This window comes from Ambystoma mexicanum, chromosome 5q (genome assembly GCF_040938575.1).
Source record: "Ambystoma mexicanum isolate Mex_15411 chromosome 5q, UKY_AmexF1_1, whole genome shotgun sequence".
NCBI classification, from domain to species: Eukaryota; Metazoa; Chordata; class Amphibia; order Caudata; family Ambystomatidae; genus Ambystoma; species Ambystoma mexicanum.
Genome location: NC_090933.1, coordinates 989,901,056 through 989,918,902, shown reverse-complemented (window position 1 = coordinate 989,918,902; position 17,847 = coordinate 989,901,056). Strand labels below are relative to the sequence as shown.

General features: G+C 44.4%; 1 protein-coding gene across 3 annotated transcripts in view; it reads left to right on the top strand.

Moving 5' to 3' along the window:
• Window positions 1–17,847, top strand: part of NUDCD1 (NudC domain containing 1) — a 1,249,938-nt gene that overhangs the window by 1,051,533 nt on the left and 180,558 nt on the right. For all 3 annotated transcript variants that reach the window (XM_069621511.1, XM_069621512.1, XM_069621510.1), the window contains one exon: window positions 3,471–3,596. In XM_069621511.1, the coding sequence (XP_069477612.1) occupies window positions 3,471–3,596 (126 nt within the window). The remainder of the gene's footprint in view (window positions 1–3,470; window positions 3,597–17,847) is intronic.

Genomic DNA, 17,847 nt, shown 5'->3' with positions numbered 1-17,847 from the left:
AGTGCATTTTGTTGGAAACAAGTTCTCAAAGTTGTTTTATTGATTCATAATGCTAAGGGCACACACATGTTCAACTCTATTGAAAACAAGTATTGACAAACTCAACTGTTTGGATTGTTTATGGTGAAAACATTTTCTGAGTTCATGTACGTACACACTTAGACAGATGGGGCAAAGGAAAGCACAACGAGTTTGGAGAGGCTGCAGTAGGGCTACATGAATGATTGAATATGAATGGGAGGATTGGTGAAAGAGTGTGAGGATGTGAATGAATGATATATAGAATTGGTGGATGAGTTAAGAGAATGAAGGGATGATGAAACTATTTTGATGATGGATGAAAAAGTGAAAATCTAAGACACATGATTGTGTAAGGATGCATGAATGGTTTAATACAGAAGTGTGGTATGGATGAATGGGTTATTGAATAAGCATGCAGGGATGAATAAATGAGTGACCGAATGGGTGAAAGAGCGAAGATGGATTGATAAGTGAAGGAGTTTGAGGATGTATGATTATTGGAGCAAGGACATGGCAGAAGAGGACAGGATGGTGGAAAAGAGAATACATGAGGAGAGGAAAGCGACCTCGGGAAGAATACAGGGTGTCCAAGAACTCAGAAGTCGGAGGTTTTTAGATAGTGAGACTTGAAAGAGAAGAGTGATGAAGAGAGCTAAGACTGAGCAAACATGAAGAGCAATAGAGGGAACACACATGGAGAGTGTTCAAGGAGAACATTCAAAAGAAGGAAGTGTAGAGAGGAGCTGACAGCTGGGTGTCCCGAGCAGACAGGATGATTTTGGCCAGATGCATAAAACAAGGCCGCAAAGAGGCCATTGAAAGGAGAGAAAGCGTGGTGTAGACCAAAAATACAGACCGTGTGAATCACAAATGGGAGAGAGACCGACAAGGGGAAGAGAGTGCATGACTACCGAAGGGGTTGAAGAGAGTGTGACCACAGAGGGGTTGCAAAGGAGCGCACACTTGGGTGGGTTAAGTAGGGAGTGTACCACTGAAAGGTGCATGCAGGGAGAAAGAAAGGGAAATCGAGAAAGAGACAATAGAGGATTGACAACAAAGGGGTGAGAGTGAACACAGTGGTGCTTTTTACTAAAGGGACCTCACGGTGTGTAAGCACCAATCACTGCTTCTATTCTCCTTAATCAGTTTAATTCCTACCTTGAGGCCCCTATACTCTGTGGCAGGTAATGGTTGTACAGTTAGGTCTGTCACCCATCTTTTAATGTCAAGTTAGGCACCAGCATCTACATCAGCATCCCCTCTTATAGGAGCAGATAAGCCTTCTGGACTGAACTAAGCTGCCGACACAGAACCAGAACTACCTAGTCTGCGTTCTCCCCACTTTGTCCAAGGGCTCAGTGAGACCCATCGGAAGGGATACCTGCTACCTTGGTGGTTCTCCATTTGAAATGTGTATTTCTGATCTATGCAATGCGTCTCCTCATTTATGTCGTTTAGGGGTTGCTTTACAACAACAAACAAGCCATGTTCATAGTTCTGCTGAATACCAAATATTTACCATGCTCGAAGTGCAGGAGTCTGTAACCTGTGGATTTCCAGCTGTTTTGAACTAATGCTTCTAAGATTCCAGACCAATGACGTTGCTAGATAGGGCTGATGGGGGTTGTAATCCTAAACCTCTGGAGAGTCAAAGGTTGCAGAATCTCATTGTAGAGCATGTACTCCAACTCTCTCATTTTTGATCCACCCAGGATTCAAAGAGGAATCAGTGGAAACTACTGGAGATCTGTCCCTCAACAGGTTTTAGGAGAACACTTGGTTTGAATCTCCTTATTTTTTAAATGACTTAAGAGGAACAACGCCATCCACATCTACCACATTGTTAGCTCCTGAAGAAGATCCTACAAAAACATAAAGAAACATGCCAGGCGTTTTTTGTGAACTTTCATATTATGTGCTCTGTGGGGTCATGTAACAATCAGGACTTTTTGGATACCTTCTGAATGTGTCTTTTGACCAGAAAAGACATTATGTGTAGATGTCAATGGTTTAGTGGTCTGTCAGCATGTCTTTTGCATTTTCAGTATTTTGTACATGTGTTTTGGATGGCTACCATTTGGTTTTCGAATGAGCTAATTAAAGGAGGTTCACAAAGTATGGTGAAAACAGTTCAGAAGTTATGAATATTCTGTTCACTATAGGGGTGAAAACAGGCATAATATTCCCTTGCTTTAAGTCTCATTATTTTCCGGCTACCTCTGTCCCCCTATAGAAGTTTAGGTCCCATCCAAAGTGTCTTAAACGAATTCGGGAAGGCAGAAAGGGGGCAAGGGAAGTAACATAGAACTATCTGAGCTGGTAGAAAGGAGCAATGTAGAGAGTGAACCCTTCAATTCGGCACAGTGCACTACATCTGTTTCTGCCTGTCCACTGCTCCGTCCTTCCTGCGCTTTCAGTACTTCCCTGGGCAGTTTGTGTGGGTTTCTGCACAGAGGAAGAAATTGTACTGAAAACATAGCACCAACTACAAAACGACATTCAAGTTAAAGATGTTACATGGTGCGGGGATATCACTTCCATGTCTTTCCCTTACCTGCTAAACTGCACATCCTGGCTCTGTAATTGTTAAATCAGTTTCATAGCACAATGAGTGTAAATAAGCGTGTATTTCGGTATGGGGTGGGAGGGATACAGGAGAATTCATCGTATCAGGGTGCATCTGACGTTGTTCTTTACGAGTGAGGCAAAAACGTGATTGGATAAATGCTCTACACGAAGGATACCACACAACCAACCTACTGATGTATCCTCACACAAATCTAAAAGTTAAAAGTACAGAATAGTAACTGTAAATGTAAGGTAGAACTTTAGAAATCGCAGTACAGCCGAGGTATGCATTCCGTGTTAACAGTGCAGGAAAGTAGAGACAGTGCCTCATTACGAGTTTGCCGGTAACCCACCTGTACTACCGGCGGGTTACAGGCACCTGATACCCCAGTGTTACCGGGATATTACGAGTGCAGGCAATTGCAGTAAGTTCCCTTTCCCTGGAGTCACATAGGACTCCATGGTATGGGATTGCCACAATCACTAGCACTTTTAATGCTGGTGCCAGTGATTGCAGCAATTATTTGTCGTTAGGGACCTGTTCTCCTGGCAGGCCAGGCCTGTTTTTAGTACACTGCCCATACCGGCAAAGTCAAACTGTGCCAATCCGGAAAAAATGCCAGAGCCAGTACTACTAGCATTTATTCTGGCATTTTTACTGAACGAACACAACCATAAAGAGGCTGATGGTGACACTGTGGAGCATTGCACCATGATAGTGGTATAGGGAAACCTGCAAAGGTTAGAGGTTGTATGCATAATAGTTCAAATTCATTTGGATTCGTTGAATGGCACATGGCTTCTCTCTCCTCCTTGCGATTAAAAAAACGGCACACCAGTAAGACATTCCTCTGCATTTCTTGCTTTTTTTTGGTTTTCAGAATCCTGACCCCGACAAGGAACAGCCTGCCTGCAATGCCCAAGAGCTCGAGGAATGTGACATTCTCTTAGAAGATAGTACAAGTCTGTGTAGGTTTTCTAGCAGCTCAATGAAAGCCACTCATGTGGTAAGTACACCTCTTGGATTCTAATTGGAAACGCACTTGTATTGCACAACCTGCTTAGCAAAATTGCTTTTAAAATGTGTGCACATTTGATTTGTATTCATGGCATTCTGCATTTATCGAAAAAGTAAGTATTTTACAAACAGAATTAACCGTTTTATTTTGCTTTGTTAAAGGACTTGTCAAATTACTCCAACAACGTTTGTATTGATGTGGCATAAATGTTTCAGTTGCTTTTATCTCGTGATAATATAGTTGCCACCCATCTGGATTTAGTCCGGATTAACATAACATCCGTACTTTATTTCTCCTGTAGAATGGTAGCTTGAGTTGAAAGACTTCGAAGCTAGGGACCTAGCAAAAGAAGTGGCATACTGGGGCTTGTCAGGCTGTAAATTGGATTTTTAATTCTGTAGTGTTCCTTGGAGCTATGATTTACAACTCCTTTGTGAAATAAGGGCTGCTTAGTAGGAAGCATTGAATGCCCGCTGAAAGTATTTAGAACATGGTCTTTAAAATTCAGGTGGAATGGCCCCCATATAGGTCTTCCATTAGTAAACAGGACCTGTCGTCTATTTAAACTGAGCAGCAGGAAACGGTCATCTAATGCTTGATTGCACGTGTTTGGTTCTGCAACGCCTATTTTATTTTGAGACGTTTGTACATTCCACTAGTGCTGTGATTGTGGATAATCTTTGGAAGAGCCCGATGATGGGTGACCAACTATCACTGTCAGTTGCCCTTATTGCTTTTTTAAACGACATTCTTGAACAGTTCAGGGAAATCCCCTTTTTACTGGTTGACAGGCCCACCCAGAAGATTTGAAGAGGGCTGTGGGGGCAGCTATGATCACGCATAGCCCTCAGGGTCACCAAGAAGAATCTGAAGGGCCCACAGAGCCGCAGTGGTGATGGGTGGAAGCCGCCCAAAACCGCAAAGAAGAGCGTGGGCTGTAAGGTGAGTGCAGATAGACCCATGTGGTGGACGGGGCCACCCTGAAGAGAGAAGGGGGGGCCAGGCTCAACTTATCATGGGACAGACCCCCAGCTTCACAACTAGCCCACAGCCACTCCTGCAACCAGTCCTTAGCCACCCCTGCAATCAGCCTCTTGAAGCCAGCCTGCTGAGGCACCAGAGATAGACCCATGGAAGGTAGGTACTGTAAAAGGGGTGACTTACTGCAGCAATCATCCGATTGCTACATAGTGTTTTATGTGTGTTATAATATGGGAAACGATGCTTTCTTTAAGGTTGGTCTTCCGCTAGCGACTCAAAGTTATACACTCCTTTTACTGTTAGGATTGCAATCTATGCCTCTTCTTAGGTGCTCATTGTCGCGTCTACCTGGATCGGGTGGGATGAAAGCAAAGTCCCCCCTAAATATACACAAGTACGGAGCAAGAAACTCCTGGAGACTTGCGCCAAATTTGGTAGTTCAAAAAATGTTCATAGTCACGATTATGAACTGCTGTATTGTAGGGTCAAATTATTGCTTCATCATAATTGCCCATTTAGCCCTTTTTATGATTTGTCTTACCGTATTAACTCGGCTGGTTCCATGCCTCAATTCAAACGCAAACCTCCATTGCCATGTTGTTTAAATGCCTTGAAAGTTCGCATGACAACATAAACGTTTGCGACTGTTGCCATGTCAACGCTGCGTTCCAGATGAATGTATTCAACGTGCATCGTCGCCATGGCGGCCATGTTGGCATGGCGAACAGAATGCCCTGATTTTAACCGCATTTATCTGTACTATAATTATAATGACATTTGTGGTTATTTATCTGGAACTCACTATTGTGTGAGTTGAAGATAGTTGATAAAAAAAATGATGATGCATGATTGAGCATTGTCATTTTAACAACATTTTGATGCCTAAATTGACTGTGTAGTCTCCTCCACACGCAATAATATAATAAGATCATATAAACAGACATTTCATCGAATGTGTTGACCGTGATAATACTAACGCACATGATTATCAGTTGGTAATACATGATGATCAGTTAGTAAGTTAGTAATGCAATTCTTTAGAAGAGCTACAGCACTATTACAAGATCTAAAACTCCATGAAATCAACTCCAGCAGCATGAAAGATGTTAGCCAATACGTATGATTCTTTTGTTTTTTTAACCAAGTGCTTAGGCCCTTATTAACAATTATAAAGTGCATAATTGGTACGAAAATGGCAGAGCATAGTGTCACATTTTGATTTAGAATTCACTTTTGAGTGTGTTTTATTTTCATTCAATTGTTATAATTTTTGTAGTGAGCATAATAGTTTAATTGGTGTTCAATGATTTAAATGTTTTATCAAATTCTAATGTTGATAGAAATTTTGTGCTCAATGTTTATGTTTTAAGCAATTTTCTATGATAAAATTATATAGTAAAGTAGATTTATATCGGCTACATCAATAAAGTTTTAAAAAAGGATCTGTTCCGGCCTTGGAAGGCTGCTCCGGATTTCGGCCCACACAGTAGGGAGAGAGGGGGGGGAGAACATTTTAGAATGTATATGCCCCTTTTCGTACACTACATTCGCCTAGCTGCTGCGTCATTCCGTTATGGATAGGACCCTTTAAATTGTACCCTAACTGCAACAAGAAGTTCCTGTGCGTCGAACAAACACCTTTTGTCACCCGCGGACCCACATCGAGGGTACCTGTCGAGCATGTAGACTCTTCAAACCCCAGACATTGTGTCAATCTGGATAAGTGAATACCCTTCATTTGGATGATAGACGTATCTTGATGGCCGAAGGCCAACCGTCTTATGCACAGAATTATAGAAATACAGACTGCTATGCTTGACCAACAAGCAGACATTTTAAACGAAGCAAGAATCGCCATTTTGCTTGTTAACCATAGCTTTGTCTAAACTGCTTTGCAGCTTGCAATTCTTGCGAATTCTGCTTACTCTGCTCAACTGTTAACATTGTTGTCTGAATGTGAAAGGGCAAGGCCGCGGGACTAAGGAGTTTGTTGAAACTCCTCATGAGCAGCCCAGAAAGGAATGCCCACGCTCCATCTCTGTAGCCTTGAGGGAGAGCTGCAGGGCATTTAATCATTTCAGAGCTGCCAGCCAGTCTCGTACCGTGGTAGAATATGTTAGAATAAAGCAGCTAAAGGCTTGAATTATGCTCTACTTACGGCCCCTTCACAAAACCCTTTAGTGCGTGTCGGCTCCCAGGACACGAATAGCACCTCATAGATAGCAAAGTTTGGAATGTGACTCTTCCCCCGTGTGCAGCTTGCTTCCAAGAACAGAAGCACCGTGTTCTGTTCAACAACTAGAAGATGCCTCCGCACTTTCTAAATTGCACATTGTTACTAGAATAGACATCGAAAGTGTCATAATTGTCATACTCGTCGGAAATGTCCATCATCATCCCAAGTTCAAAGAAACTCAATAAAAGGGGGGTGTTAAACATGTCATAGCTGATTGTATGATATGCATTTTGTATACATGTAACTGATGTACGTAATTCGCTCTCTTGCGTCCCTCGAGGTCTAGAGAATACACATCGCGGGGCATGAGACCACAGTTGGCCAATTGGGACTATTTTGCTTGCAATAAACCCTAGCATTGGGAATTTGAACCTTGTGTCTGGCGCATCCTTTCGTGTATGGTTATTGCCTTGTTACCATATCGCGAGGGACCCCTAAGGGCCCCTTTCGAGATGGCGCACGAATATGGACCCTCCCCCACTTACCCCTTCGTAGATGTTGTAACGGAGTAGAGGCGGAAGAACGGCGAGGACGGGACGACCGAGCCGGGATCAAGAGGTGTACCGGGCGCCCTGTAGAAGTGAGGAGAGATTCCTTCCGCAGATCTGCACACATCTGATCTCTGATCGGCGTACCGGGCCAGAGGGCAAAGGAGGCGAGGGTCCCGAAACGAGGAAGAAGCCAGAGAAGCGCAGACACGACGTTGGGAGGGGTTGCGTCAAGACACAGGCAACTTGTTTTATCAGGTGAGTCATTCCCCAATTCAAATGAAACCCTGATTATTGGTAGAGTGTTGATTTTGCAAATTCAAACATCCAGAGGGGAAGGTTAAAAACATGCCTGGAGTACTGTCCACTTTAGCGGGGCTTTTCCGCTGCAGTAGACAGTCCTTGGAAAATGGCCAAAGTGCACCGCCTGGGGGAACGCCGGCTTATGACCTGTATGCAAAATATGGTGTGGGTGCGATAATATTTTGTAAAATTTGGCATAGGCAAACTAGAAAGCAACAGGACCATCAGTGGCCGATTAATGGTAGCTTTGAGATTGCGAGGATAGATAACCTAGAAAGGGTGTTGATAAGGGAAAAAGCGCGACCCACAGCTTTTGAGACTATCAAAGATTGGAGGAGGGAAGCAATGCTCCGACTTAGGAGTAGAGAGAAGCATGCGCGTAGGCACAAATCGAAGCTTGAGGTAGCAGAAGAAAAGGAGGAGGAGGAGTGGACGGCAAGTCTAAGACAGGAAGGGAGACGTGAGCAAATGAACATAGAAGGAATATACCCGCAGCGGGAACTACACATAGCAGACGAATTAATGGAACATTTGTTAACCCATACGGGTGGAGGCCCAAAACCAGGATCGAAACCAAACACGCCAGCAGTGACTGCGCAGGCCCAACCAGTAGCTCTCATACCCCCTCCCGCAGCCCAAGCACTTCCCCTCATGCAAGCATTAACCCACGCCCCACCCACAGCTCGAGCCCTCCCACAAGCGCAGACCGCAGACACGCAATTTCCCAGCACCCAGGAAGGCCCTTCACAGATGCCACCTGTGTCACTTGTCCCATCCGCACCTCCCGCTCCAGAGACAGATTCAGCACCATCCCCCCCTCCCGAAGTCGAAATTGAGACCGGGGAGGCGAGAGGCGGGGCTGAATGAACAGGATTTGGATGGGTAACTCGCAGCGCGATCAGCAAAGAAAGAAAGGTTGAATTACAGCAAGAGGCAGAAATGTACATAGAAGGAAATGATGGGACGGCAGCATTGGCCTCATTATATGGGTACCGAAGAAGCAACGAGAGACAAGTAGTGTTGGAATACATGGAGAAATTTTTGGTGGGAGAATGGAAAAAGTTACTTGGGAATTTACCGACACAACGATTGTTAGATTTGAATAAGTTAGCACACAGTGAGCAAAGAGATGAGGATGAAAGAGAACATGTGTACAAACTCATTGAACTGAAAAATGAAATGGAAGATAGATATGCTGAAATGTTTGCTACACCTGAATATAGTCATAAGTGTATTAAGAAAGGTAGGAAGGAGGCGTCGAGGTTGTATATGAAAAAATCGAGGCCAAAAGTTTTCCCAGGTGGTGCAAAGCATTTGCCGGCACCAGGACAAATAGGTGATAAACAAAGATTGCAGGCATGGGTGGGGGAAACAATGCGATGCATGTCGAACAAAAGAACGTCAGTGGAGGAAGTAAGTGAGATGTGTAATGGGTACCCATTGGAGATGAGAAAAGCAGCGATCCGAACAATGGTAGGGGTGTTACTGCAGCAGGTAATTGGATACAATAGAGGTAGAGGAAATGCACAAGGCAAGGGAAATTTGAATAATTTGCACGGGGTGTCATTGGGATTAAATCAATGTGCATACTGTAAAGAGGAAGGAAACTGGTGAGCGCAATGCCCGCACCTACAGAATAGAGGTGGGTTTGGCCAGAGAAGGCCTCATAGAGGACATCAGGGGTCAAATGGCCCAAGGAGAAATATCATGCAGCAGCAGCAGGGATATACCAATGGAGGTAATCAAAACCAATCCCATGGTCAACACCAGGCTCAACAGAACCAGGCAGTGAACCAAAGTGTTCCGAACCAAAATCAGGGCGGGCAGGGCCAACAGAGAACTGATCAGAGTGGAGGACACAGAGGGGGAAATGGGAATATTTTTGATACACAGCCAACCACGTATTATAGCAGCAGCAATGACTACACATCGGACGATGTTATTTTTGCAATAGGACAGCCCACGGCAGGGTTCGGAATCAGTGTCTATTCCCATGAATCAAAGAGGACCCTACGTAGAAATAAGAGTCGGGAATAAGGAGCACCATTTCCTTGTAGATACAGGGGCACAAAAGTGTTCGATAGACCACCACTTGGTTCCGGAGATCCCACTGTCGGGTCAAAAGAATGTTTCTGTAGGGTTCGCAGGTACACCAATAATTAATCCCGTGTCCGAAGCTGTCCCAATTACAATAGGACCATTTACGGAACAGTGTTCATTTCTTCTGACAGAAAATTGTGGGGAGAACTTGCTAGGATTAAACTTGTTGAGAAAATTGGGGGCAGTTATACATTGTACGGCAGATGGGGTGTTCCTCACGATTTGGCCTGACGATGCACCGGTGACGGAATTTATCTCAGAAGCGTTACGAGAAGAGCTAAGCAGAGTACCAACCTGTCTGTGGGCAATGCATGATAACGATGTAGGATGCTTGAAAATAGAGCCAGCAAAAATAACTTTGAAAGAAGGTGTTACATTACCACGAATTCCCCAGTATAAAATTTCTGTTGAAGGTGAGAAGGGATTAAAGAGTATTATTACTGACCTGGTGAGATTGGGGGTGGTTGAAGAAATTGCAGGTAGCACGTGCATCAGCCCGATTCTTCCAGTTTACAAGAAAGGAGGCAATGAAGTACTGTATCGTTTCATAATTGATCTGCGCGCATTGAACAAAGTGGTAGACCCACAATTCCCTTTGGTCCCAGATGTCACAACAATACTGACAATGATACCGGCCACTGCAGAATACTTTAGTGTAGTTGATTTGAAGAACGCGTTCTTTAGCATTCCAGTGGATAAAAGCAGTAGATATCTGTTCACGTTCACTCTAGGAGGTTGATCATTCACATTCACACGCATTCCACAAGGATACACAGAAAGCCCGAGCATTTACAGCAGGGCGCTAAAGGAACAGCTAGATATGCTAGAACTACCAACAGGTTGCGCACTCTTGCAGTACATAGATGACTTGTTACTAGCTGCTGACACAAATGAGATCTGCAAAGAAAGTACTATATTACTTTTGACACACCTAGCGACCCATGGTCACAAGGCAAGTTTGAAGAAATTCCAGTATAATCAAAAGGCTGTGTTTTATTTGGGTTACCTACTTTCGAAAGAAGGGAGAAGATTAACACCAGAACGCATAGAAAGTATTTCTAGTATGCCTATTCCAAAAACTCAAAAAGGAGTGAGAGCTGTAATAGGCATGACCTCTTATTGTCGGCAGTGGATCAGTAATTTTGCGTTGATTGTGAAGCCGATGATTAAATTAACTAAAAAGGATGCAGTGATGCCTTTGCAGTGGGATGAAGAATGTCAGAAAGCGTTTGAACAATTGAAAGTTGCATTATGTTCCGCGCCAGTTTTAGGCACACCAAACTACAAGAAAATATTTAGACTATTTGTGAGCGAGAGTGAAGGATGTGCATTGGCGGTTTTGACACAGGAACAAGGTGGAAGAAGTAGGCTGTGCGGCTATTATTCTTCCGCGCTGGACCTTGTAGCGCGCGCACTACCATGATGTTTGCGATCTGTTGCAGCGGCTGCTGCGTCAGTGAAACAAACAGAAGGAAAGGTATTGGGGCATACTTTAATTCTGATGGTGCCACATGCCATAGACGTTCATTTAAACAGAACACAGACGCAACACCTCACCTCTGCTAGACTAACAAGATATGAGCTCATCTTGTTTGCACTCCACATCCAAATTATGAGGTGTAGCACATTGAATCCTGCAGAATTAATGCCACTGCCCATAGCAGAAATTGGTGACAACGAATCACCACCCCATGATTGTTTAATGGTCACTGAAGAAGAAACAAAGGGACGAGTTGATTTGAGCGACACCCAACAGAAAGAGCCAGATGGAGAGTTGTTTTGCGATGGCTCTTGTTTTAAATTACCTGATGGCACATCAACTGCCGCATATGCAATTACTACCCTAGAGAGTGTTATAGAAAGCAGAAGAATCCCCTACAATTCGGCAAAAGCCACAGAAATAATAGCACTGACCCGAGCCTGTGAACTCTCTGAAAATTTGAATGTAAACATATATACTGACAGTCAGTACGCGTTCGGGGTGGTTCATAACTTTGGTCGACTCTGGGCTGAGAGGGGTTTCTTGACATCACATGGAGCTAGGGTTCAACATGGCCCTTTGATTGTACGATTGTTGTCTGCACTTACGTTTCCAAAGCACCTAGCAACAGTAAAATGCGAGGCGCATAAAAAAGTAACATGTAAAGTGTGAGAGGGAAACGCATTTGCAGACAGGATGGCGAAACAAACAGCCACTGAGTACTAGAATGATGACAGTACAGACTGAGGAAGTACCTTGTATGATAGAGAATGGAGTTGCCACAGTCAAAGAAATGCAGGCTGAGGCCACGACCAAAGAGATTCAGGGGTGGGCTGAGGGCTCTGCTGAGTTAGATTTGGAAGGATATTGGGTGGACAAAGAGACCAAGAACTGGATGTTGCCAAATTGTTACGTAACCGCAATGGTTACAATGGCGCATAACCCTACCCACATTTGCGCGAAGAAGTTGGTACAGCATTTATCCACAATATGGAAAAATGAGCACATAAAAAAGAATGCAGAAAGGCTAGTGCAAAATTGTATTACGTGCCTTCAACACAATGTAGGGAAGGGAACCGTGATTCCAGTAGGTACTTTTGGCCCACCCTCTATGCCGTTTGAAGTGATTCACTTTGATTTCATAGAAATTGAAAGGTGTCAGAACTACAAATATGTGTTGGTGGTGATTTGTGCATTTAGCAAGTGGGTGGAGGCATATCCTTTAAAAGACTGTACTGCCATGTCAACGGCAAAAGTAATGTTGAAGGAGTATTTCTCCCGGTTCGGGCTGCCCCGTGTCCTGTGGTCAGATAACGGCCCACATTTTGTGGGCGCAGTGGTGTTACAGATCTGTGCAGGTTTACAGATAGAGAAACAATTCCACAGTTCCAGGCATCCCAGTTCTACCGGGCTTGTTGAGAGATATAACGGTATCTTAAAGTCAAAGATAGCTAAAATCTGTGCTGGGAGCAAGTTGAGTTGGGTGGATGCATTACCCCTAGCGCTATTGTGCATGCGCACGTCTTGCAGGCTAAAACTGGGCTCTCCCCCTATGAAATTTTAATGGGGAGACCAGTAAATGTATGGTGCGCGCCTCAGCCCAAAAGACTATGCGAGGTAGAGCATCCTGTGTTAAGCACGTACTGTGGCCTTTTAATGCAGAAGTTGCGTTTGATTCATCAGCAAGTTCAGGAGGCGTTACCAGTGAGGTACACAGGTACGGGGCACGCGCTGGAGCCAGTAGACTGGGTGCTGTTGAAACATTTTGAGCGGAAGACAGCATTAGCACCCAGGTGGAGCGGCCCCTATCAAGTGTTGCTGGCGACGCAGACGGCCATACAGGTGGACGGCTGCAAGGCCTGGATTCATGCTACCCATGCCAAAAAGTTCCTAGCTTCACTGAAAACTTTGCCTGATCCAAACGACCAGAAAGAGACAACGATCCTGGAAAAGAAAGAAACTATTGCCAGTCCACTGCCACAGCATCAGCCTGAGCGAGAAGTGAAAGTTGAAACAAAGCCTGAGCGAGAACTGAAACTCGAAACAGGGCCTGAGGAGGCTGCCAGAAAGGGGAAAGGGCGAAAAGTGCCCCAACGTTGCTCAGCAGAAACAACATCACTGCCGAGCGACACAAACTCTGCATTGCAAACACGAGCAGAAACAACGCGTGTACCCCTTTGGCGCCCACCAGCTTCTGCAAACGCACCAAGGCCAGAGAAAGAAAGTACATCATTGCCACGGCGCTCATCGCTAGCCATCATTGTGCCGCAGGCTGATACTGAGCCTGATACTGGAAGTGCAACAGCACTATTCACGGATCATACAATACCAGGAGTGAAACGGTATAATTTGCGGCCTCGACAGGCAAAGTGATCCACAGATCTTTGGTGCTTTTCTTTTGCCTTTGGTTCCAATCACGAACGGAGTAGGAACCAGGGGCGTAGAGGAGAGAAGTGTGAGAGTTGTGCAAGTCGGAAAATTAAAGACTCATGGCTCCTCGTTGCGCTTATAATAAAGTACATGTGTCCTAACCCAGAGCAGGACAAGCTGGATGCACATAGTACTCTGTCAATAAAGAACTGTTCAGAAATCGTCTGAGCAGTGGGAGAAAGAACAACTAATCTTGCTCGGAGTGGATAAGTGATCTAGGCTGTGAAAGAGCTGGCAGAATTGAACTGCGACATTTCCATTGAACTTTTCTGGCATCAAGAACGAGAGAGATCTGTGACGAACTCTGTCAGCAGGAAGGACGATGAAGAACAAATCAAGACCCATTTCAGCTTCCTCCTGCACCGCTGCTGAAAAGATGATAGTTTTAGAGACTATAAATTTAGTAAAAAAGCATGGTAAAAAGGAATAAGGTACTGATTTGGACATTGGTCCTGTGTTCTCTAAGTATGGTAGTACCAACAATAATAGCCATTACACTATGGTTCCTGGAGTCCGTGCACCCATTAGAAACACTTTTGCTAAAAGCAGCTACTGAAAGCCCGGTTCATGTAATCACTGGTTCTTTGTCCCCAATGGAAGAAAGACATAGAGAAGGATATGGCAACAATACATTGTTGCTCATCATGAACATGACCCATGCGGTTTTAAAGAAAAAAGATTGCTGGGTTTGTGCCCATTTACCACAGCACGGTGGGAAAGGGATAGGCTGGTATGTACAACCGTTATCATTGGTTTATTCATGTGAAGTATCGTTGAGTGCCATGTTCTTTGAGAAATGGAACAAGAGTAATACGGGTCAGCTAGATGAGACCAATATGAATGAATTTGAGGAAGTGATCATGAGACCTGTGGGTTGTTCCATATTCCACAAAGCTCGCGTGTTTTCACCAGATCCCATGAGGGAAAATACACGAAAGACAACAAGACTAGATAGATTACATAGGCAGAATAGACCGACCCCACCAGCAGAAGAAACATCAGTAATGACATTTCGGATGAGGGAGGAATAAATAAAGATGCTGTGCCCCCTGCCTACACAGTGGATTACAGCCCCAAAACTGCGCCCCTATGATTAAAGAAAAAAAGGTTCCTATAAAGTAGGAACGTTTAGCAGCTGCCTGCACACAGTGGCTTTAAAGCACGAAATAGAACCCGTGTACGTAGGGGACCCTGTTTACTTTATATGTGGGGAAAAAGCATATCCATGGTTACCTAGGAACTGGGGAGGTACATGCTACCTAGGTCTACTGTTTCCAGGAGTGTTCCTCTTTCGAAACAGCAGAAGTAGCCAGACGAACAAAAGGTAGAACTCAAAGGAGTAGCGAGGATGGAATGATAGCAATGGATGTAGCCAAATCGTTTATACCATTCTTGGCCCACATAGAAAATTCCTATAATATAAGAAAACTGTCTAGAATATTAAAAAATACAATAGATTCAACAGATATTTTATTCAATATGACGTTAGAAGAGAAAGGAATAAGACTAATGGTACTACAAAACAGAATGGCTCTTGACATAATATTAGTAGATCGTGGGGGAGTTTGCAAATTCGTAAAAACTGCATGCTGTGTATTCATAGATGACTACTCCCCTACCATATTCAGAGCCATCAGGACACTACATGTCCTTATTTCCACACTCTCTATGGAAGAAGGGGGTTGGAGGATAGGATCCTGGTTTTGGGGACTATTGCGGTCCTGGGGATGGAAGCTAATTTCGATACTAGTGGTGGTACTTGGTATATTCATAACATGTTGCTGCTGCATACAATGCCTACCAATAGTTTGCACTGAGATAACTGAGGGATGTACTAAGGGATGTATGCACATGGTGTCGAGAGGAAAACAAACGCATGGCCGAAATAACAGACACTGTTGAAACAGAAACAATTCATGGCTATAGACATTAATGATGAAGATGATGCTTATGATAGCATGAAAGCTTCAGACACAGATACCCCAGATTTATCCTCATCAGAGGAGGATACAATGAATGAATAAGACGTTTGGCATACGGCCAAAAGGAGGGTTTGTCAATCTGGAAAAGTGAATACCCTTCATTTGGATGATAGACGTATCTTGATGGCCGAAGGCCAACCGTTTTATGCACAGAATTATAGAAATACAGACTGCTATGCTTGACCAACAAGCGGCCATTTTAAACGAAGCAAGAATCGCCATTTTGCTTGTTAACCATTGCTCATTGCTTTCTGTCTAAACTGCTTTGCAGCTTGCAATTCTTGCGAATTCTGCTTACTCTGCTCAACTGTTAACATTGTTGTCTGAATATGAACGGGCAAGGCCGCGGGGCTGAGGAGTTCGTTGAAACTCCTCATGAGCAGCCCAGAAAGGAATGCCCACGCTCCCTCTCTGTAGCCTTGAGGGAGAGCTGTAGGGCATTTAATCATTTCACAGCTGCCAGCCAGTCTCGTACTGTGGTAGAATATGTTAGAATAAAGCAGCTAAAGGCTTGAATTATGCTCTACTTACGGCCCCCTTCACAAAACCCTTTAGAGCATGTCGGCTCCCAGGACACGAATAGCACCTCATATATAGCAAAGTTTGGAATGTGACTCTTCCCCCGTGTGCAGCTTGCTTCCAATAACAGAAGCACCGTGTTCTGTTCAACAACTAGAAGATGCCTCCGCACTTTCTAAATTGAACATTGTTACTAGAATAGACATCGAAAGTGTCATAATTGTCATACTCGTCGGAAATGTCCATCATCATCCCGAGTTCAAAGAAACTCAATAAAAGGGGGGTGTTAAACATGTCATAGCTGATTGTATGATATGCATTTTGTATATATGTAACTGATGTGCGTAATTCGCTCTCTTGCGTCCCTCGAGGTCTAGAGAATACACGTCGCGGGGCGTGAGACCACAGTTGGCCAATTGGGACTATTTTGCTTGCAATAAACCCTAGCATTGGGAATTTGAACTTCGTGTCTGGCGCATCCGTTCGTGTATGGTTATTGCCTTGTTTCCATTTTGCGAGGGACCCCTAAGGGCCCCTTTCAATTGAAGGACCGCTTAACTAGACGATGGGCCCAACACGCCAGGAAGCTCGTTGCCATGGAAGATGAAAGGACCTTCAGCGACTGCAGCAACGCTGCGGTATCCGACGGCAAAGGAGACATGGTTACTCTGGTTTCCCAAGCGCAGGCCCCAACCCCAACAGACAGGCCGGCAGCCTCGTTACGGGAACAACACCCGGCGGCGGAAGCACTATCGCTACCTCCTCCACCAAACACACAATCCACTGCTGAGACACGACACAGGTGTCGAGCAAACTGCAGCACACAACGTCCAGGGAGAGGTCCATTGAATCGTTGTTCTCTGGGCACTCCAGATCAAGATCACCACATGACACGCCACGACTGTCGAAAGACAGAACAGACGTTGTGGATAAAGACATTCCCAAAGATGGTGAGTCAGCTGACGAGACTTCGGATCTTACCGTAGCCAATGTTAGGGAGAATTCTCCAGAATGGCTAATTTCCCTTACCTACTGAGTCCCTCGGCAGCTTTGCTGGATTTCTAGGATTTATTTTTTTCACCTGGTAAGGGTGTGAGCCTTTTTTCCACTCTTGCATGTGTTTTGCGATGTGTGTTTAACATTTTCTTGTGTTCAAAGACTGTGGAGCCTCATCTACTCCACAGGCATCATCTTTTTACTGTGTGTTACACAGCACCTTCGGTGCAGTGACACAGGGTTGGCTTTTAGAATTCCCGACTCAGACTCCATTTTCTGGGACTGACTACTGTCTCCCAGAACATGTAAAGTTGCCATTGACTTTATTAGTCTCTTTAAAAACCACAGACCAAGTACAAACTATCTTACATAGAGTACTGGAAAGGGTTAATAATTATACCTTTTTGTCTGTTTCTCTTGGAGCTTTGTTTCGCTCCCTTTTCATCAAGACTTGGCTGGTAGCAGTGGTAACTACCCTATTTTTCCTACCGCGGTTATCTTAAATAACCTTAGTATTGTTTTAGGCTATCTTGTAAGCCTCAAACTTAAACCTGCTAGACCATATACGTTTTTATACGCTTCCGGCTGGGTTTATTCGCCATTTCTTTTTGAAAATGTCTTACTCGTGTTTTACTTCACGCGCCAAACCAGCTTTGGTTCCTTTGTTCACCGTCTTAAGCCCTCCTTAGGCGCCTGAAAATCTGGGTAGACAGGATGGGAGGGA